Source organism: Rhinolophus hipposideros (assembly GCF_964194185.1).
Source record: "Rhinolophus hipposideros genome assembly, chromosome: 21".
Classification (NCBI taxonomy): domain Eukaryota; kingdom Metazoa; phylum Chordata; class Mammalia; order Chiroptera; family Rhinolophidae; genus Rhinolophus; species Rhinolophus hipposideros.
Genome location: NC_138067.1, coordinates 42,084,443 through 42,106,825, shown reverse-complemented (window position 1 = coordinate 42,106,825; position 22,383 = coordinate 42,084,443). Strand labels below are relative to the sequence as shown.

The following is a 22,383-nucleotide window of genomic DNA, read 5'->3' as shown; positions in this document are numbered from 1 at the left end:
TACCCTCCTCTCCCTCCCCCCACCCCCCTTACCCTCTGGTAACCACTAAACTATTGCCTGTCTCTGAGTTTTTGTTTCTCATTTGTTTGTCTTGTTCTTCTGTTGTTTTTGGTTTATATACCACATATCAGTGAAATCATATGGTTCTCTGCTTTTTCTGTCTGACTTATTTTGCTTAGCATTATACTCTCAATATCTATCTATGTTGTCACAAATGTTCCTATATCATCTTTTCTTACCGCCGAATAGTATTCCATTGTGTATATATACCACAACTTCTTTATCCATTCGTCTATCGAAGGACATTTTGGTTGTTTCCATGTCTTGGCCATCGTAAACAAAGCTGCAATGAACATTGGAGCACACGTGTCGTTATGTATAAATGTTTTCAAATTTTGGGGGTAGATACCCAGTAGAGGGATTGCTGGGTGATATGGTAATTCTATTTGTAATTTTTTGAGGAACCTCCACACTGCCTTCCATAGCGGCTGCACCAGTCTGCATTCCCACCAACAGTGTGTGAGGGTTCCTTTTTCTCCACAGCCTCTCCAACACTTGTTACTATCTGTCTTGTTGATGATAGCCATTCTGACTGGGGTGAGGTGATATCTCATTGTGGTTTTTATTTGCATTTCTCTGATGATTAGTGATATTGAGCATTTTTTCATATGTCTATTTGCCATTTGTATGTCCCAAGCCTGCTGTTTTGTAAGAGCTCTGGCTATTTTAAGAGCTCAGTAGAGAACTAGGTTCACCGTGAGTAACAAGGGGTAAGGAACTCCTTTATGGGGATCGGATACTAGGCAATTGTGGACAAAGCTGGGCAAAATGCAGACCCCAAAATGAGTGGTGGAGACATAAAAAAAAGTTACTAACCAGGGAGTGTCACATCCAGCGCAACACGGGCAGTAAGGGAGCGAGAAGGGGCGGTGTTAGGTTAAGTTTTAAGAAAGAAAGAAACAGAGACTTTATGCAGTTAAATCTCAGAGGGCCAAGGGGTCTCACAGCCTGACAAGAGACTGGAGCCCCGAATCAGACCGACTGGTGGCTTTTATTAATAAACATACAAGGAAGTAGCATTGTTTTTTACATGATCTGTGAGACTCATCCATCATATCACAAAAGTCAATCAAACCAATTATCCCTGTCCGCTGGCAGCTAGAGCAGAAAGCCCAACGATGAGTTAATTAAGGTATGTACCTTCCTGGGGAAAAGTCTCTCATGTTGAAACTGCTTGGTTGAGCTAAGCAGAGAGAGTTGATCTTTATCGCTCTCATGACCTCTCTCACAATCAGGTGAGAGAGGAAAGCCAGAGTCAGCAGTGGCTTTTCCCAAGCAGGGGGAAGGGAAGGCAAGGTTCCTTCCCAGATCTTCCAAGGCAGCTCATTGGGGGTCCCCACACAATTCCGCCTGTCTTAGGTTGTTCCTCACTTGAGAAATCTTACCCGTCCTTGACTGCAAACCATCTTTTGGGGACCAGACAGAGAGACATGAGGTGTAAACATCATGATAAAACAAAGTCCCCAAAAGGCACAGTCTCACAGACTCTTCTTTCTTTAAGGAAAGACACGGGGGGGGGGGGGGGGGGGGGGAGGGGGGGGCAGTCGGCTAGGCTGCTGCATGACAATAAGGGAGCAGGAGGGTTGCTGGAGGAAAAGTATATGAAGGTCGGTGCCTCTGTAACTAGTATTGGGTTTTAAGTATCTGTAGGTTAGTTGGCTGTGTAGTTGGGAAACTGGAATCTACAAGAATGACTTGGAACCTGTGAGAACAAACCGGAAGCCCCATGTGTCTTTTGCCACCTCTAACCTCAATTTCATGTGTGACTTGCAGGAGAAGCTGTGCCCTTCCCTCATGGAGCTTCCCAGGTGCCTAGCCCCAAATTCACAGATGCTGGGATAGGAGAGCCTATCCCATCTGGGAGCAGGTGGAGCTGAGGCCTGATGTTCCTCCAGGACAACAAGGTGAGCCAGCAGGTCAGTGACAACATACATGAGTCATTGTGGCTCCTGGGCTCTGCTCTGACCTTCCCACAGTAATATCTGTCGCTTCACTTCAGCTGTCTCTATCTCATGCAAATTTCTCTTTTAGACAACCCAAATCCAGCGCCATCTGGGGAAAGGTGTTTTAGAATACATAAGCCAGGTTTATGTTGGACAAGACAAAATCACCACACAGTCCAGAGAGGGAAATTAGCCTGCCCAAGGTCACACAGCAACTGAGTGACAGAACAGGAACCAAGCCAGGTAAAGCAAAAAGGCACCTTCTTCTCAGGGAATGGCATGGTATTGTATGAATTTAAATGTTTGGGCCCAGGAATCAAGATGCTGAGGAAGGAAGTCTGGCTTTGCCATTCACTTTTATAACTTGTGCACTATTCATTACATACGTGGTATTTCAATTAAAAAGTTAAGAAAAAAGTTTCATAGGAAGTAAGTTTCAGGCATGGTTCGATCTACAGGTACATGATGTCATCAGGACAATGGCATGATGTTCCCGTCATTCTCTGAGCTCAGCCTTACTCGGGATGCAGAATGCATCCTCAAAATGGCTTCTCTCCTGGTTCCAAGATGGCCTCTTGCAGCTCCCATGTTCATTCTTTCACATGTAGGGGGATGGAGAGAATGTTCCTCCTCATAGCTAGTCACAGAAGTCCTGAGCTTTATTTTAATTGGACTGAGTTCATGTGTTCAGCCCTTAACCAATCGCTTGACTAGGAAGATAGAACGAACTGATTGGCTTAGACCCCTGTTACCAGGGTGACCATTTCTAAACCAATCACTGTGGCAGAGGGATCAGGTTATGTTGATTAGTTCAAGCCCTCAGTGCCCACCCTTGGAGCTAGGAGTTTGGAGGGTGTTAATCCAACCTAAATTTTATAGCTTTTATTACTGGGGTCGGGAGGGGAGGAACGGACATTGTGAAGGCGATCACATATGCAGGACATTTCTTTCTTCTTTAAATTTTTTTTGAAACAATCACAAACTTACAGGAAACTAGCAATTATGGTGCAAAATACTTTTTTCCCTCTGAATCCATTTTGAGAGCAAATCGTCAATTTGGTGCATCATTCTGAATATTATTCCTGAATATTATAGTGAGTATGTCCTACAAACAAAGACTTTCCACGTAAAAATACTTTTGTTCCCTTTGAGTCATAAGTTTTATGTGAGACAACGGTAAAAACTCACATTCTTCCACCAAACCTTCCATTTATTCATTTACATATGTCTACAGGGACTCGTGGATTCTCATATTTATTACTCTCATTTTTAATTTTGATGCTCAAATTTTTCCAGATTTGACCAGTGAGAGCTCTTCAAGCTGGCTCCTGTGTGTTTCCGCCTGTTTTCGTCATTCTTTGAGCATTTCCTTTCTTTCTGACCCGAAAAGATGTTCCAGTCTCGTTTTGTATCTTCCCTGTCTCCACTCTAGTGGAATCAGCCTTTTTCCCAAAGGATAAGGGAGGGGTGTGTGTGTGTGTGTGTCGGGGGTACTTCTGAAAGCGATTGACTTACCTCTCACCTCCGAAAGACCCCCTTGGACTCTGATTTCAATGCGGCTGGGCCCCACCAATGGCAGAGGAGATGCTCTAGCGGTTGCCATGGAGACCGCCCGGCCGCAGAGGCAATGACGTCACTGCGGGAGCAAGTGCAGAGGCCACATCTTGGTCTTAGCCAGGCCACAGGGTACTGGGGCAGCCTCTGGGCCCGTGGCGAGGGACTGACGGCTCTGCCTGCCAGGCCTCCACCCACAGCACCTCGGTGGCAGCGGCTCCCGGGAGATCAGCAGTCCCAGATCTGCTGAGACTGCCACGGCTTGCAAAACCTTTGGAGGCCACCGCCAAGAAAGGGGAAGCAGCATCTTCAGACCCTCCCTGGTAAGGCCTTGCCCAGGGGCCACGAGCCAGCTGGCAGACATCCCCCTCTGCTTCCCTTTGCGTGAATCCCTAGGAATTCCCAAGCAGCCTTTCCGGAGGGCGGCTACTGTGCAGCCCCTGCAGGCAGAGCCCCGGGTATCCCTGACTAAGGTGGACAGATTGGGTCCGTGAGTCCTCTCTTTCCCAGAGCCTTCGGGAAGGGGTCGTGACATCCTGGATAACTTTTTGGATTCTCGAGGCAGCACAGGTGTGCACCAGCGGACATACTGCTGCCTCAGAGAGCTGGGCAAGATGCTGTTCGGCGTAAAGGACATTGCGCTGTTGGAGCACGGGTGCAAGGCCCTCGAGGTGGACAGTTACAAGTCTCTGATGATCCTGGGTATCCCAGAGGATTGCAACCATGAGGAATTCGAGGAGATCATCCGGGTCCCTCTAAAACCTCTGGGCAAGTTCGAAGTGGCTGGGAAGGCCTTTCTGGAAGAAGAGAGATCCAAGGCAGCTATCATTAGGCTGGTGGAAGATATCAATTATGCCGTGATCCCCAGGGAGATCAAGGGCAAGGGCGGCATGTGGAGGGTGGTCTACATGCCCCGGAAGCAGGACATTGAATTCCTGACCAAGCTGAACCTCTTCCTGCAGAGTGAGGGCAGGACGGTGGAGGATGTGGCCCGGGTCCTGAGGCAGGAACTGTGCCCGACAGTGACAGGCCCCAGAGAGCTGCCTGCCAGAAAGTTCTGTGTGCCCCGGAGGGAGGAGAAGCTGGGGGCTGGGGCCACCGCGGGGGTGGACCGGGTGTCACCTGTGGACTCGGTGGAGAAGGAGAACAAGGCTGGAGAGGGCAAGAGGGGCAAGCGGAAACACAAGAAAAACCGCCGACGGCACCATGCATCTGACAAGAAGCTGTGAGGTGACGTGGGGTGGGCGTGGGGGAAGGTGAGGAAAGGTGGGTGTCAGCTGAGTGGGGGTGGGTAACGACTGTGGGAGGGTGGGTACCGGCTGAGGAAGTTTTGGGAAAGGCAAGTGAGTGTAGATCGTGTGTAGCGGGTATTACTCAATTGAGTGGGTAACTGAATGAGAACGGGTATCACCTGAGGACCTGGGGAACACCTGGCAAGTGAGTGAGGGTGGGCATTTTTGTCTGAGTTAACTTGTGGGTTACATCTGAGTGGGTGTATCCTGCCCTTGCAAAGTTAACACCTGGTTCAGTGTGGGTCATTCGTTCTTCAGACATGTACTGCACACCTACTACGTCTTACTACTGTTCTAGGAGCCGGGGATACAGAAGGAAGGCACTCATAGTAAGTGAGTGACGTGTGAGTTACTTGGCTACATCTGAGTGGGTGTGGGTACCATTTGAATAGATGTGGGTAATATCTGGTTACCCACAGAGTATGGATTATTCATTCAATAAATATTTCCTGAGCACCTAGTGTATCAGGCACTGTTCCAGGCACTGGGCTATAGCAGGGAACAAAACAGACCCAAACCTTGCCCCTGCCGCACTCATGTTAAATATTTGAGTAGGTGAGGGCAGCATCTGAGTTACTTGAATATAGTATATGAGTGGTGTGGATAGCATCTGAGTATGTGTAATATGAGTTCAAGTGGGTAATACTTGAGTAGTTGTGAGAGCAGCAGCTGAGTATGTGAGTGGGTATTATTTCAGCGGGTGAGGGTAACTTCTGAATGAGGAAGGGTCTGAAAGACCCGCAAACAACGTCTGACAACCCGGCGACCCCGCGGGACCAGCTGCGCAGTCGCAGTCGGAGCCGACCAGCGCGTCAGACTGTTGCCATGGAGACCGCGGGCTCTCAAGGCCCCCTCCTCATCCCCCGCTCCAGCGCCTGCACAACAAGCAGGTGTTTGTAGGAAAAGGAAGGGAGAAATCCGGTCCGGGATTCCAAGGTGTTGCTAAAAGTCTCTTACTAGAGTTCAGGAGAAGCCAAACAGGAAGAACGTGGCAGGGTGATCTCGGGGGAGAAAGACCGCTTCGACACCCCCCGCGGCGAGATGCTGGGGACAGCCCCTTTTGCTGGGTGTGTATTGGGAGGAAGGAAGGACGACCCCTTTCGTTTTGGGCCCTGCTAGAAATCCTGCCCTTGCAAAGTCTAGAGCCTTTTTTTGTTTCATAAAAGGATGTACCTTGAAGGTACCTCTGGTACAAACTTGTCCAGGATAGGCAACCTATTTTGCACGACAAGCAGAAACCACGCCTGACAAAGTGAGCTGCCTGATCGCCACCTCTGAGGAACTCACTGCTCTGTGTGTGACTCTATAAAAGCTGTCTCTGTTCTCTACACGCTGGGTCTCCCTTACAGGGATGGTCAGAACGGGGACACTTCTGCTCTGATTTGCGCCTGGGGTGAGGGTACGGGTCTCCCTAAATTAAACACTAGAAGCTCTGACTTGGGCGGGGAGGGGTGCGCTCCACTCTCTAAAGAACAAAAAGCAAGACTTCCAAGGAATGGTCCAAAAGGAGGTCAGTAATTAAAAGGTCACCGTCAAGAGTTTTCCATTAACAGCGTTGAGTCCCCAAGTCCTTGTGATGGTGAAGAACCCCCCCCCCAAAAAAAAAAAGGAAGGAAGGAAGGAAGGAAGGAAGGAAGGAAGGAAGGAAGGAAGGAAGGAAGGAAGGAAGGAAGGAAGGAAGGAAGGAAGGAAGGAAGGAAGGAAGGAAGGAAGGAAGGAAGGAAAAACAAAACACCCGATCAGGTAAAATCCAAATGTCCATGGTAGACAGAGCTCTTGTCCAAGGCCATCTGACCTGTGAATTTTCAAACTTTCATTAGTTCAGAGATCTGCAAATATTTGAGCTGAATTTCTTTTCAAAAATGTAATTTACAGTTGCACACACACATGGGTGAATGTGTGCTTAGATTCTTAGGTATCACATTGTAACACTGAGACTCCCAAGATATTACTGTATGGGCAATCGTGTCTGTGAATTCCAGCATCAAACCCCCTTTCTTATTTCTGAGAGGCTACCCCATTTTGCCCCCCCTAGCAGAGCCAGAGTGCAGACAAGTGACCCACCCCCAGACAAGTCAGAAACTCCTGTTAGGTCTATGCACTCGCCGGAGGTGTTAAGACACAAAAGATTTTTAGAGTTCACTTGTGTTGACATAACCTGAAACCCCAAAGACTGATTTCTGTCCAGTCCCCAAGCGGACTCGCTACCATCACCCTCAATATCCTTTTCTTTTGTGCAATGGTTGAGACAGGGCTTTTCCTGCCATCCCCACACGTATATTTGAATTTCTTTCAAGTGCATCCCTGGTCTAGAAGTTAGTAGGTCTCTATTGATCTTTTTATTCCTTGTAAATTTCCAGCCTGGCCACACCCACTCCCAGAATATTGGCCTACTGGGCTCATTGTTGGGTCAGAATCCGGACTTGAATAACTGCTACACAAACCTCAGGCACATGTGTTGGTTGTATGCAGTTCTCCTATTAAGGCGCAAGGGACAGTGTGACATTTCTTATCATCATATTGCAGTATTAAGACTGTATTTGTGCTTATTGTGGGTTTCGGGTGTTTCCCATACAGCGTTCATATTTGTGATACACAGCACGGGAGATTGTTTAATGTTGCCTGTAAACCCCAAATCTCCTACCACTTCTTTGAGTTTTTCTGGACCAGTTGAAGAATTTCCTGACACTGCAATGCAAGTTGTGCAAAATTGATACCATTTGAAGTTGCTTTTCTGTCTGAGTCAAGACATCTCTGGTATCGCAGGTCCTAAAAGAAAATTCCCGAGTAAATTAGGTGTTCTGCTGGTGGAAGCCTGCATCTGTCCTTTGTAAGCCCCCGATTTCAAAAGTGGATTCAGTTAAAACTCTTCATTGTTTTTTGTGGTTGATGTCTTATTGTACAAACTTCAAAAAATAAACATATGCTAATGCAATCAGTCTGCTCTTTGATGTGTTGGGGAAGCAGTGTTAAGATTTAAATTCGGAAAAACAATCTGGCTGCTAAAAACATGTTCTGAAAACCACTCCCATGGGTTGCCTGAAAGTTTCCCAGGGTTGGATTATTTAAAAAAGTGATTTATCAGATCTCATGGTCAAGAGAACATATGGCTGTCTTCTATTCCAGGGGCTTCCAATGGCTGATGGGAAAGGTTAAACAATTTATCTGGGATAAAAACAATAACAGCAACCCTGTGCTCCAGGCACTGTGCAAACTCCTTCATATTCATCAATTCATTATATCTTCCCAGCCTTCGAGATATGGCAGTGTAGGTCCACAACTCCTGATCCAAACTCCTTGGGCCAGGTGTGATTCAGAATTCTGGATCTTAGAAATGGATACCGTGATTATATCTTTTACTGTGTAATTCACCCCAAAGAGGCTTGGGGCAGCTCCAATAATCAAACTCATTAGCATTCTGTAGGGAAATGTAAAGTGAAATACATTAAGACTATACATAGCCTCACATCGGTCTAGATCTGGCCTCCAGATGTTTATTTGTTTGGGGGTGTTGCAAAGTTTTCAGCTTTTTTGATTTCAGAAGAGGAGATATATGAATATGAACCTGTATTATTAATATTATATGATCATGACCATCATCTCATTCTATGAATAAGGAAAGGGACACTCAGAGAGGTTAAGTGACTTGCCTAAGGCCACACAGGAAGGCTCAAGAGGGATTGTAACCCATGTCTTTCTGCCCACAGCCTGTGCTCCTGACACAAGGCTGGATCTCTTTGGGGCTGGGATGGCCCCAGCTGACCTTGGAGTCACAGCGTGGTTTTCAGAGCCAGGATTTGAACCAGGCTCAAGTCTACGTGAATAACCACTAGGCAACACTGCCCTTCTAAAAACCAAGGCTTACATTTTTTGAGCATTTACATTCTCAGGTCCTGTGCCAACGCTTAACATGGTCTCATTGACTGCTGTTAAGTGTTGGCCACTGAGATCCTGGGTCCAGTGACAGTTGTGTTTTGCATTGACAAAAAAAACCACAGTAGCGTGGTTTTCTCTCTCAGATTCCTGAAATTGATAAATGTGTGCCTAGCTCCCTCCTTGTGCTAACATTCTCCGTGTGCTGACAAAAGGCTGTTCTGGAACCTGGGATGCCAGACGGCAAACTAGTGAACACATTAAAAGTAATGCCCCTCAGGGGATATTACCTAACCTGCGCCCTGGCATCAACAGGGCACAGGATAAAGAGGGTGTCACTGCTGCTTCCTGCTGTATTTGTTGAGGACCTACTATGTACTGTCATTTAACCCATTGGTATCTGGTTCAGAGGTGTGGATAAATTATATCCTGTTTATTGTAGACAGGGACCTGATTTCTGGACGTTCAAGATGGAGGACAAATCTGGTGACTGTGCCAAGGTTACAAGTGTCATCTGGGAGAGAAGTCATTGGGGATTTCTCACCAATCTTATTCCCCACCTCAAACCTGCCAGGCAACTGGGCAAATAATGGAGGCTTAAGAGTGTTGGGGTTGGGGCCGGCCCGGTGGCGCAGGCAGGCGGTTAGAGTTCCATGCTCCTAACTCTGAGGGCTGCCGGTTCGATTCCCACATGGGCCAGTGGGCTCTCAACAACCAAAAAAAAAAAAAAAAAAAAAATTAAAAAAAAAAAAAGAGTGTCGGGGTTGACCAATATCACCCCAACAAATTAAAAAAAAAAGAGTGTGGCGGTTGGAATCTAAGGAAACTGAGTGATTCAGAGCTCAGCTCTGCCACTTCCTAGCTGTACGGCCTTCTTGGGTTTCAGTTTTTCTCATCTGCAAAATGGGAATAACACTTGCATAGGAGAGGTTCTGAGGATTAAAAGAGAAAATACACAGGGCCAGGGACAAAGTGGGTGCTCAATAAAAGTGAATTATAATCAGTATTATCACTTTCCCACCTTGTGGGCATATGTGATGGAAAACTGAGATGGATATGCATATATTGATATAAAAGACTTCAAGACATGCTATTAAGTGCAAAAAAAGCAAGCTTTATAGTAATAGATCTAGCATCATTCATTCATTCATTCATCAAATATTTTGAGCACCTGGTAGGACTGTTCTAGATGCCGAGAATTCAGTAGTGAACAAACCAGCTAACTATCTCTGCCTTTATGGGACTAAAGTTCTAATAGGGTGAGACAATAAATAAATAAGAAAATACCAGGAAGTGGTACGTGCTGTGATGAAAACAATTTAGGATGATGTGAAAACACCCCATGGGGTAAATTCTAAAATTACACATATGCTAAAGTAAGCATTTTTTTTTCCCCCTGGAAAAGTACAGATATTTAACTGTGATTACTTTGGGGGAGAGGCTGGAGGCTTGGGGCTGGAGCTGGGTTGCTTTTCATTTTACACCTCTCTATAACTCCAACATTTTCTTAGCATGTGTGTGTGTCACTTTTAATATTACTATTGTTATTATTTTTAACGGCAACCAAGTGAAGCTGGGTAGAGAGATTTGGGCCATATTTTGTTTTCTCCCCCTATTTTCTGATTTTTCATTTCTTTTAAATAAATATAAAAGTGGAAACTATAATTATCCTTTTTTTTGGGGCGGGGGCGGCTGGAGAAGGAACTTGCCTGCCAGAGACCTGGGCAAGTTAAAACACCCACAGTGAATTGCTCAGAGGTTGGCAATTTCTGTAAGAATGTTGAACATATGAGGTTTTCATTTCTAGGATAACCCTCCCTTCCTTCCAACCAAAGACAGAAACAGCCCAAATGTCTCAACTGCGAGGTTATTATTTTGACTTCTCAGATTTGGATTCTAAAGCCATTATTCCTCAAAAGGGGATTTTTAGCTTTGGGCCTCTACGAAGCAGATTCTAAGAGAAGGTGACTTGGGGCATCAGACTTAAGGAAGGGATGAGAAGCGGGAAAGAGGCTCTGCCCTGCTCCGCCCCCCACCCCCCCACTCCGTCCCGCTGCGCTCTACCCTCTCAGAGCCAACCCGCGCTTTGGAACGCGTCTCCTCGTTGCCATGGAGACCGCTGGGAGGCAAGGCAAGAAACTGAGCAAAAGGGAGGAGCCGGGTGGCGCAAGGCCCGGCTTGGGCAGAGGCCCGGGTTGGGGCTGGTGAAGAGAAGCAGAAAATCCAGCGAAGCAAAGCCAACCGAGTGAGCCAACAATTGTGCAAAGGCCTCGCTAAGACCCTGACCTCCCTCCATTCCCCAAGCGTCTTCCTTCTTCTTTCCCTCTTTCCCTTCCCTTCCTTTAATCTCTCCCTTTCCTCTTTTTCTAAACATCTGCCTGGTTCCGTCAGGAGTTAAATAAACCCACATATCTTGAGTTAAATAAAATTACACGTATTCATTTTTGTTGTGTCTGCTCGCTCGCGGGCGGTGAAAGAATTCACGAGTCAGATAGAAATATAGATTTATTAAAGTAAGAGGAGGGTCGGCTGGCCAGTCAGCTGGAAACTACTGCAAACTACTGCGCTGAGTCTTTGTTTGGTCTCAAGTTTTGTATTTACTAACCAGGCTGTAACTTGTTTTGGTCTGTAGTTGGGGGAGGGGGAAGGTGCGGTAAAGTTGGTTTATGGCAAGCTTTCCATACGTTATGTACATTTAAGTTGGAGCCAGAAGAGTGGATCCCATACAGATGAAAAACTTCCCAAGTCACAGGGCCTGCACTGGGCCGAATTAATAGAAACAAAAGAGAATCATCAAGAGGCAAAGAAAAGAAAGCTTTCAAAACTTCCCAAGCTAAATTGCACTTATTAATTTGAATTACACCAGAGGTCCAAATGTCAAAAATAGAAGATTTAGTGTCCCCTGTCTTAACAATTTTTTATACTGTGTATTAAAGTCATTATTTTACAGGTTTCTTTACTTTTTTTTTTGACTGTTGGAATTTTTCTTTTGACAGCTGTATTTCATTATAATTGGTTTCCTTTGTAATCCAATGGATGCAATCTATGCTTTGAAACACTTTAAGCTGGAAAGGGTCCATGGCATGGCATGGTTAAGGATTCCTAAGCTATAGGGCCCTGGAGAGGGTTGGGGAGGGGGGAGGCATTCTCTAAAAAAACGTGCCATTTGAGCAGAGGGAGATTGCCAGCGAAGGTGGGAGCAGAGCATTCTGGGTGGAGGGAACAGCAAGTGCAAAGGCCCTGAGGTTGGGGGCGAACATACTGTTGGAGGAAGAGTGAAAAAGCAGCAGGTGTGGTGGAGTGAAATAGAGAGGGAAGTGAGGAGAACTGACAGGGTTTCGTGGGCTGAGCTGAGCACTTAGATTTTACTCCTAGATGAGGATTTTAGAAAGAGTACAGATAGGTCTGACTTACGTTTTTAAAAGATCCCTCCAGCTGCCAGTTGGGGATGGATTGCAGGCTGCAAAGGGAAAGCAGGCAGCCCAGTGAAGAGGTGTTTTTTGTGGATCCAGGCAAGCGATAAAGAACAGCTGTGTCTTCCAAGCTTGCCTGGATGGTTACTCCAGTGCCTAAGTTCAAATATCAGCCCCTCCACTTACAGGTGTGCAACTTCAGACCAGACTCAGTGTCCCCATTTGTAAGAAGATGATAGTGAAGGCGTGCACCTTACCCTATAGCTTTTGAGCATTCATAACAACAGGCTATTCAGGGTGCCTGGTTCCAAGGAAATCTTCCGTGCAAGTTAACTATTATTACTAATGCCATTGTTATTATTGTGCATATTGGTGCTGACCTGGCTGCCTCAGCAGTACCTGGGGAGCTTTGCAAATCCTGGCCCCTGAATCCCAGGAAACCACTATGTCTGTGGCCCAGTTTGAGGACCTTTGGTTTAAATTCATTTGTTTTAATTAACATTTTGGATTGCCAAAAAGCCAAGCATTCCAAAAGGACATAGAGTGAAAAGGACACATCTCTACCACCTGTTGGGGTCCCCAGACCCCTCCCCAGAAACAGCTAGTGTTGGCAGAGCTTGTACATGTGCTAAGTACATGTTTGCGCACACACACACACACACACACACACACACACACCAGGTCAGGCTGTTTCAGATTCAAATCCAGATTCAATCATTTCCTGGCTGTGACTTTTATTTTCTTAGCTACAAAATGGGAATGATCATTGTATTACCTGTCTCATAATGTTATGGTGAAGATTTCATGAGCTGATTCATAGAAAGCATTCACAGTGGTGCCTAAGCACATAGGAAAGTGCTCTATAAAAGTTAACTATCCTTTTTTCATAGCTGCTCAGTGTTTCACTGTAATAGACCATAAAATTAAGTCAGTCGCTGCTGAACAATTAGGTTCATTCATTCACTTCACTCAAAAATATTTGTTGAGCACCTACTGTGTGCCAAGCCCCACTGGTACAGCTGGTGCATTAAGATCCTGGTACCACTTTTCCCACCCCTATTTATGGGTATATAGGGAGGAATTGCTGGTACCAGAAGTCACATAAATTTAGAATGGTAATATACGGTGTCAGTGGCTTTCCAAAGGACGGCCCCATTAGCACACCCACCTCTGGGCTTGGCTGGAACCCGCACGTTTAGGATGGTAAGTTTGGGAATTGCTGCCTTATTCGGAGGTGCTGACGTGGGCCTCGGCTTTCAGCTTGGAGGCGGTGGCCCCAGCCAGGCCCGGGGCGCGGCCACACCCCCGTGCGGGAGGGGAGTGAGGGCGACCCAAAAGGAGTGGACAGCCCCGCTGTCAGTCTTCTCGAGTCTGGGAGTGTAAAATGAGAAGGGGGAAGGTGGGCCTCACCCTGGGGGAGGACGAGAAGGAACTTCCCTCCCCGGAGCTCCAAAGCACCGCGAGCGCGGGCAGGGAGCCGGGAGGCGCGTCAAGGTCAGCCTGGACTGGGGTGGCAGCCTGCCGAGGGGCGGGAGACCCTCCTGAGGGGCTGGGCTGCTCCTCCTAGCGCCTCGGCCATATTGAATAGCCGCGGCTGAGCTGTCTTTGTCTGCGAAGTCCTCTCCCAAGTTCCAGGCGCGTCCCTTGTGCCTGGGGCAGGAAGAGCCCGGGTCAGCCCGTGCGCCCCAACTTGGAGCCGGGACACCACTTTTGAAGCTTGCTGTGGGCTTTGAGCCTCGGGACTGACCTCACCCCGGCTCACGTAAGCATCTTGGAAATTGATTTCCACCAGTCCTTAAGAGGGGACTCTGCCTTGGTCCAGACAGGACTTGTTGCAAGCAGAGAAATTGGGAGGTGTTGGCTTATCTCCGGCTGGGGAGGTGAGACTCTCGGGGCTGCTGGGACCTCCCGCCACCACTTCGACCCCCAAGACTAGGGGCTTCGTGTCGTTTGGGCTTGTTGCCCCCACCCCAGATTTCACCCTGGAGATCTTAAAGACCCTCGAGAAAAGCCACGTGGGGGGCTGGTTCCCCTGGGGCTTCCTCCCGTCTCCCGACTGCCTGATCCTCTGGAGCGTCCCCGACGTCTGCAAAGATGTGGATTTGGACGTCCTCGTGGAAGCCTTGAAGCCTGTGGGGACCTTTAAGAAGATCGGCAAGGTGTTCCGCAGGGAGGAGGACTCCACCGTGGGGATGCTGCAGATTGGGGAGGACGTCGACTATTTGCTCATCCCCCGGGAGGTCAGGCTGGCTGGGGGCGTCTGGAGGGTCATCTCCAAGCCTGCCACCAAGGAGGCGGAATTTCGGGAGCGGCTGACCCAATTTTTGGAGGAAGAAGGCCGCACCCTGGAGGACGTGGCCCGCATCATTGAGAAGAGCACCCCTCACCCGCCCCAGCCCCCCAAAAAGCCCAAGGAGCCCCGAGTGAGGAGGAGAGTCCAGCAGATGGTGACCCCTCCTCCCCGGCTGGTTGTGGGCACTTATGACAGCAGCAACGCCAGCGATAGCGAGTTCAGCGACTTCGAGACCTCCAGAGAGAAGAGTAACAAGGGCCACAAAGGCTCAGGGCGTGGCAGGAAGGTACGCAAAATGCCCGTAAGTTACCTCGGCAGCAAGTTCCTGGGGAGCGACCTGGAGAGCGACGATGACGAGGAACTGGTGGAGGCCTTCCTTCGCCGTGGGGAGAAGAAACCCAGCGCGCCGCCGGCCCGCCGCCGCGTGAACCTGCCGGTCCCCATGTTTGAGGACAACCCGGGGCCCCAGCCATCTAAGGCGGACAGGTGGCGAGAGTATGTCAGCCAGGTTTCCTGGGGGAAGCTGAAGCAGAGGGTGAAGGGTTGGACGCCGAGGTCCAGCCCAGGAGAGGGCGAGGCCCAGCAGGCCTCTACCAGGGTGGAGCGGGATGGGGTGCCAGGAAGTGCCAGCGGGGGGGATAATGTGGGGAATGCAGGAGACGGGCCAGTGCCTCAGGCCCCTCCAAGACGATGGAGGCCCAAGATCAACTGGGCCTCCTTCAGGAGGCACAGGACGGTGGAAGCAGCATCTGCACTTCAGGGCACAGAGGCTGCAGGTAATCAGAGAGAAGAGGCAGCAGACGACCAGGGGGCAGAGGCCATAGCTGACCACGGGGCAGAGGCTGCACATAACGATAGGGCAGAGGCCCCAGCTGTCCGGGAAGCTGAAGCCTTAGCTGCCTCGGGGGCCACAGGAGCCACCCCAGCAGTTAGGGCCCGAAAACAGGTGAAGACAGTGAGGTTCCAGACCCCTGGGCGCTTCTCGTGGTTTCGCAAGCGCCGGAGAGCCTTTTGGCACACTCCCCGGGTGCCAACCCTGCCCAAGAGAGTCCCCAGGGCAGGCGAGGCCAGGAGCCTCAGGGTGCTGAGGGCCGAGGCCAGAGCAGAAGCAGAGCAGGGCGAACAAGAGGATCTGCTGTGAGGTGCTGGCAGGGAAGCCAGAGCACCCGCCACCCACTAACTTATTGGCCACTCAGGACGCATCGCTCCCTCTCCTGCCCTTGGACGGAGATGATCTTTCTGCCTCCACACCTGAAATGGGAGGTAGCGTGAAGGCCAGGCAGTGCCCCTCACCTCTCTACCTAGCGCCCCTTTTCATGTTAAAATTTTATCTTTCATGCATTGATTTTTAAAAGTCTTTCTAGTAACCTAAGGAATGTAAAGAAGGAAACCTGTACAATGGGGTTGCATTAACTTCCTCAAAAGCAACTCCAGGTGCTCAGCTTGGAAAAGGGAGCGAGGGCAGGGAGAAATTCCTCTCTTCCCCTTTCTCATCTCCCTTTCTCCTGCACACTTCACATTGACTGCCTCCTTGAATTTACAAAGAGGGCACAAGCCAACATGCAAATAAAAATGTTTACAAACGTATTTCTTGGCTTTGGACTTGGCAGGAAGAATGCTCCAGGGTGATTCTGTCATGCCCTTGTGTCCCCTCCATGACCTGTGTTTATGTCACTTTGCTTGCCATCCCCACACCCTTGGGTTCTGCCAGGTCCGAGGGTCCAGGGCCTGTAGTTTATACACTTCATACGTTTTACAAGGGACAAAAGAATCATCTGGAAAATGTGTCTAAATGCAGATTCTGGGACCCTTCATGCCAGAGCTGTGAGTAGCACTGACTGTGCCCCACCAACATCTGGGGCAGCTTGGCCACTGGACACAGTGACAAATCATTGCAATAGGAACAGTCCAAAAGGGGGATCGTGGTGTAGTAATGTGGCGTGTGTTGTGACTGGTGCTTACAATGGGGAGAAATCGGGTTGCTAAGGCCTTGTGGGAGCTGGAGAACATGTCTGCATTGTTTGTGTCCCCCATCCAACCCCCACCAGTGAAAAAACAGATAGCAAACGACCACACCCCAACCTCACTGGAGGCCGGAGAAAAGAGAATTGTGGAGGAGGGGCTGTGAAGGTCAGCTCTGTCTTGACTGGCTGCAACCTGGCCTGAGTTTCTTAGTTTAGTTTTTTTCCCTTGGAACTTAAGAACGATCAGCCCTACCCACCCTCCGTCCCCCAAAGTGGTCACTGCTGGTGGGGCTTGCTGTGTGATGTTAATAGCCCCTTTGAACTAGGATACCGTGTTTCCCCAAAAGTAAGACATAGCCGGACAATCAGCTCTAATGAATCTTTTGGAGCAAAAATTAATATAAGACCGGTCTTATGTTAATTTTTGCTCCAAAAGATGCCTTAGAACTGATTGTCTGGCTAGGTCTTATTTTCTGGGAAACAGTAGTTCACAGCTCATAGCTGGGCAAGAAAGAGCCCTCAGTGAAATTTGGAAAAAAGACAAGTTGTGGACCCCCCCTGGAGAGATGGACTTTGGGGCCTGATGTAGGGGGCGATAACCAAGTGGGTGGGGCCATCTCTGGAGTGGCCAGTGAGCACTCTGGATGCTAGGTTGGTGGGGGCTGTCACGTCTGCTGCCCATGGGAGAGAATAGTGGCCTCCTGACCTGGGGGCCCGGCCTGTTTGGGTTGCTGGAAGGTAAAAGGAGAGCAGAGCAGAGATGGTGAGAGACCTGGAGACACTCAGAGACTTTAGGCAAATCTATCTCCCTGCTGATTCTCAGTTTGTTCCTGTCCCTAGCAGCCCACGCATGGGCATCCAGCAGGACACTAGAAGGGAAAGGTCCCATTGGTAACCTGAGACAATACCAGGACTTTCAATATTTTTTAATCCAAGGGGGTTTCAAATGGTGCCAGCAGGGCCCAGCCCAAAATATAGCCCATTCATGCTTCTGGGGTAGTGGTTTCACACATGCTGGGATTTTCAGGGAGAAAGTTCCCAGAAAACTGGAGTTTTATCTCCAAACCAGCCTTTATTTGGGCAGGCCCAGCTACTCCTATCACCAGAGAAAATGAAACACAGATGTAGAGATACTACCCTGCAACAGATGGGGCCTTTCTGGGTCCCCCTTCCCAGGCCCCATGGTGATGAGGTAGGAAAAGATGAAACCATTAGGCGGACAGAGTGAGGAGGGATTTGGAGTCAGGTTGCCCAGCTCACCTCCAGCATTGCCCCTTACAAGCTGTGTAACCTTGGGATGGTTACTTAACCTCTGTACCTCCAATTATTCATCTGAAAGAGAGATCATCATAGAGCTTTCTTCCCAGGATTGCTGAGAGGATTGAAGACCTGATGTGTTAGACTAGAGCTCAAATCAGCCCCAGCGGACATTATCCCCTCTTAATCCTGTTCTATGTCGGAGGAGACCAATTCTTTACAAGACCCTACTACAGCCGCGGTTCCCAATCCTGGCTGCTGTGTAGAATGACATGAGACCTTTCAAATGCCCATGCCCAGCCTTAACTATCAGAGGTTTTCATGGAGCTGGTCCAGGGTAAGGACCAGCATGCGGAGCTCTAAAGCTTACGGGGTGATTCCAATGTGCACAGGGGCTGCGAACCGCCACACTAGGCTTCCTGGAGATAATCAGACCCCACAGTAAAGGTTCTCAGAATCACTTGGAGGGCCTTTTAAAACACAGAATACTGGGTCCCAACCCCAAGTGATTCCGTAGATCTGGAGTGGACCCAAGAATGTCCATTTTTATGAAGTTCTCAGGTGATGCGAATGCTGTTGATCCCAGCACCTCACGTGAAGGACCGCTGCCCTCCAGGAATATCCACTTTCCGCAGCCTGGCGTTCAAAGGCCAGGTGGAGGCTCTGGCGCTGGGCCAGAGCCTGCGACATCTTTAACTAGCGGTGCTGGAGCGCCCTCCAGTGGGCACTGCAGGCGCCGCAGCTCGTATGGGCTTTCTCCCCGCTCCCCAGGAAGGGGTGGTACCGTTGTCTACTGCCCCCGGAGTCCCCAGTCTTTCCTCGCAGTACTTTTAGGACCCGACCACACTCCCAGGAGTCTCAGGACTTGAGTGGGCCGAGGGACCAGGAAGGGTCAGCCTGTGGGTGGGAAACGAGGCTGGGTATGGTATGGGGTTGGGAGTCCGGGCACCTCGACTTCATGCCCTGGACCCGTTATGTGGTTATGAGAGGAAGCTCTGGAGTAGGACAAATCCGGATTGAGCTCCCTTCTCCGACTCTCTGAACCTCAGTTTCCTCATCTGGGAAATAGGGAGCGAAAACCTGCCTTCATCCAAACATTTTCCCCCAAACCTGGTCTATCCACAGAATCAAACACGCGCGCACGCGCACACAACCCCTCCCGCCTCCTCTCCGCCCCGTCCCCAATCTATTCACCTCGTAAAACCTCAGAGAGACAAACAACACCGAAGCCTGGCCCGGGAGGGGTCAGCGATGAAACCTGAATAACCCCTGGTATTACAGCCTCGGCTCGGGGTTTTTGAACCTGTGTTCCCGCCCTCTGGATGCGCTTCCCCTGGGTCTCCACCTGCCTCACCCCTCACTTATTTCGGGTCTTTGCTCAAATGTCACCTGCTCAGTGAGGGCTTCCCCGCACAACCTTAAACAGGTGATGGTTGCAAACCCTCTCCGGCCCCCCCTCCTCAGGCCCCGCCCTCCGGGTTTTTCTGCCCCGCAGCCATCACTGTCTAATGCAGGACCCTGCGCTTCTCTAGGAGGCTTATTATCTGTCCCGCGTGGGTAACGCTCCCCGAGGCTCTGCATTTGTCTGTCCTGCTTCCTGCGGCAGCCGCAGCTCGGGGCTCGGATACACGTCCTTTAAGTTTCGCGCGGGTCTCTCGGCCTCATCCCAGGAGCTGTCTTCTCCCACCCGAGGCGGCAGCACTCCGCGGGGTCCTCGGGGCCGCGGCACCTCCGGGCTCCCCGTGGGGACAAGCCCGCTGCTAACCGGCCTGTGTGGGCCCCGCGCCCCTTCCTTTCCGGCGGGACCTCAAGGCCTTTAAGGCGCTGCCACTTGGACCCGAGACGCTGCCCCGCGCGGCCCTGGGCTCCCTCCCCCCGGGGCGGAGCGTTGCAGCACCTTCCTCGCCCCGCGCACCTGGGTCCGGTTCTCCAAGCCCGCGTGGTTCATTCAGTCGGTCCTTCGACAGCTGGAAACAGCAGCCCCCGGTGCGGGCACTGGGCTGGCGCTGGGTGGGCGGCCCGGGACAGGACGGACCACACTCTGGCCTGCCCCCTTACCCCCCCCCCCCCCCGCCCACAGCGGTCCTGCTCCCTCTCTGCTGCCCCTCACCCCTCGCTCATCCACCCCGGCTCCCCATCATCGGTGGGACCCTCGGCCTCAACCACGTCCCGATTCCTCTGCCAGCTGCGCTGCTGCTGGTCGCCCAGGGGCACTGGTGGCAGTTGGAAGCGGTAGGTGGGGACGCTATCCGGAGGCTGCCCGGGCTGCGGTGGCAGCCGCCCCAGCGACGTGAGCCGGGGCTCCTGGATCCCTCCTCAGGCCACGGGCTCTGTTCGCGGAGCCTCCGCGCCCAGCGACCTGGGCTCTGGGCAGCAGCAGTGCCCTGGCGGGGAGCAGCTCGCTGCGTTCCCAATCTGTGGGCTCCCTGATCTCCCCCTTTCTGCACTTTGCCTGCAAAACGCAGGGGGTCCCTCTATTAACCCCCCTGACAAACACAGTCAGTGCGCTGCTTAGGAACAAATAAGTGTGGCAGGTGGCAATCAGAGCTCTGCAAAATGAGATGGGGATGGGCGGGAAGGGTGACATTTTCACAAAGGGAAACCCTCCTCGGGGAATGTGACATTTGAAGAAAGACCCGTTTGAAGTGAAGGACAGACCCATGCAAATATCCTGGTAAGGGCCCTCCAGGGAGCAGCAACAGCAAGTGCAAAGGCCCTGAGGCAGAAATACGTTCCACGTGTTCCCTGAACAGCAAGGATTTTTGAATGACTGGAGCCATGTGAGAACGATGAGCAGTAAGGCAGAGAGCTAAAATGGGGACAGAGTGAGTAGACCCGTGCTGTCCCAGAGAACATTCTGCGATGATGGAAATGTCCTCTACTTGCACTGGCCACCTGTGGCTCTTGAGCACCTGAAAAATGCCTGGTACAACTGGGGGGGGGAAAGCATATTCAATTTTATTGAATTTTAATTGCACTTAAATTTAAATGACCCCAAATGACCAGTGGTATTGGACCAAGTAGTTCTAACCATTATAAGGACTATAGCTTTGACCTTTAGTGACATCGGAAGCCATTAGAGGGTTTGGGGAAGGGAGTAATTTGCTGGGACTTGATTTCTTGGTAAAACCAAGTCAAAAGGCCAGCCCAGATTCTAGCAGAGAGGAGACAGACTCCACCTCTGGTTTAGAGCAGCCCCAAGCGCACACAAGGAGAAAAATGAATAGCGGCCATTTTGGAGACAATTCCCCACGTGCGCCCTCTGGCGGCGGCTGGCACAGAAGACCCGGAGTCAGTTTGCCCAGCTCCGGAGAGGACGCATACCTCTTTGCCCTCCCAAACCCAAAACCCAGCGTGAGCATCCACTCAGGACTCAGATGTGGGGTGGGTACTTTGGTGACCCGGTGATGCCAGCAAGAACATTCAGTATTTTTAAGGCAGGAGGGTCTAACTGCTGTCTGCAGGGCCCAGTCCCCAAATTCAGCCCGTGGATGACTCTGGGATTGTAGTTTTCACTCCTAACCAACGTATACCTGGATCGGCCCAGCCGCCCCTCTCTGTCCCCTAAAAGAACGACAGAACACAGACATGGAGTAGGGAGAGTCTGCTTGGGCGTCTGGGAAGGCGAGAGATGGAGAAGTTTTTCTGTCCTCCATCCTTCTTGGGGGAGCAGGGAGAGATGTGGAAACTGAGCAGTGGGAGTAGGGTATTTGGACTGGGGCTGCCTGGACTCACTTCCACTCTCCCCTTATCCTCCTTACGACCTTGGTTACTTATCTCTCGGTATCTCCATTTAGGCACCTGAAAATGGGGATCACGTTCTCAGCGTCCTCAGGAAGATGGGAGAGACTGTGACTCCAACGCTTAGAGCAGAGCCCAGTGCCCAGCCAACCCCCCCCCCCATGCCCCACAATGCTCAGCAAGTCCCACTGTCGTGCGGGGTGGCCTGCGGGGTCTCTGGTCCCACTCCCCACATAAGAACGCAGGATGTGGCTAGGCCAAAAAGGAACACCCACGCAGCCATAGGTAGGGGAGTCATACCACTATAATTTCACTGGAGGCTGGATTCACACAACGTGTGACCTGCTGTCCGCTTTTCTGTCAACTGACCAACTGCCCTCGCTAGCTGCAATCCGCCGTCCTAACTGCAATCCGCGCTTGCTAGCTCAGCCACCATCTTCTTGCTAGCCCCCATTTTCTGCTAGCGTAGCCATGGCAGTTATATTAGTGGCCAGTGGCTCACTGATTACAGCTGATGGCCAGCTAGCCACAGCTGATGACCATCCAATCACAGTTGATGGTCATTTACTACCTGAGCCAGCATCTTTCCACGTGAGGCCGAGAGCCTGGAAACTGCACTCCTGGCTCTGTCCTTACATCTACTGAGGTTATTAATCATGGACAGGTTACTTCCAGACCATCTCCCGCCTGACCGTGACTGAGAAGGGATGCGCGCGCGCGCGCGTGTGTGTGTGTGTGTGTGTGTGTGTGTGTGTGTGTGTGTAGGGGGGAGACCACCGTGAGCTCCAGGACAGCATATGGATTGCGATTGCCTCCCGGTGGCTCAGACCCCACCTGATCTACTCCAGCTCATCCCTGCAGCTCATCCCCTACACCCAGTTCCACCTGCCCCAGGGTTTTGGGGGCAGGGAAGGGGTGTTCAGTCACAGACTCTGGAGTCACGTGACCATGGTTTGACTCAATCCAGACTGCCTGGGTTCAGATTCCAGAGCT

General features: G+C 50.5%; 2 protein-coding genes across 2 annotated transcripts; both read left to right on the top strand.

The window, feature by feature from the left end:
- Nucleotides 1-3,389: 3,389 nt before the first annotated feature.
- Nucleotides 3,390-4,786, top strand: PNMA8C (PNMA family member 8C; the record flags this gene model as incomplete). The annotated part of the gene is made up of 1 exon (XM_081032068.1): nt 3,390-4,786. The coding sequence occupies exon 1, from the start codon at nt 4,172-4,174 to the stop codon at nt 4,784-4,786; it is 615 nt and encodes a 204-aa protein (XP_080888194.1). The 5' UTR covers nt 3,390-4,171.
- An 8,720-nt stretch (nt 4,787-13,506) lies between these two features.
- On the top strand, nt 13,507-16,008 carry CCDC8 (coiled-coil domain containing 8). The gene has a single exon (XM_081031439.1). It carries the CDS (start codon nt 14,328-14,330, stop codon nt 15,567-15,569), a length of 1,242 nt encoding a protein of 413 aa, XP_080887565.1. The 5' UTR covers nt 13,507-14,327; the 3' UTR covers nt 15,570-16,008.
- The last annotated feature ends 6,375 nt before the right edge of the window (nt 16,009-22,383 follow it).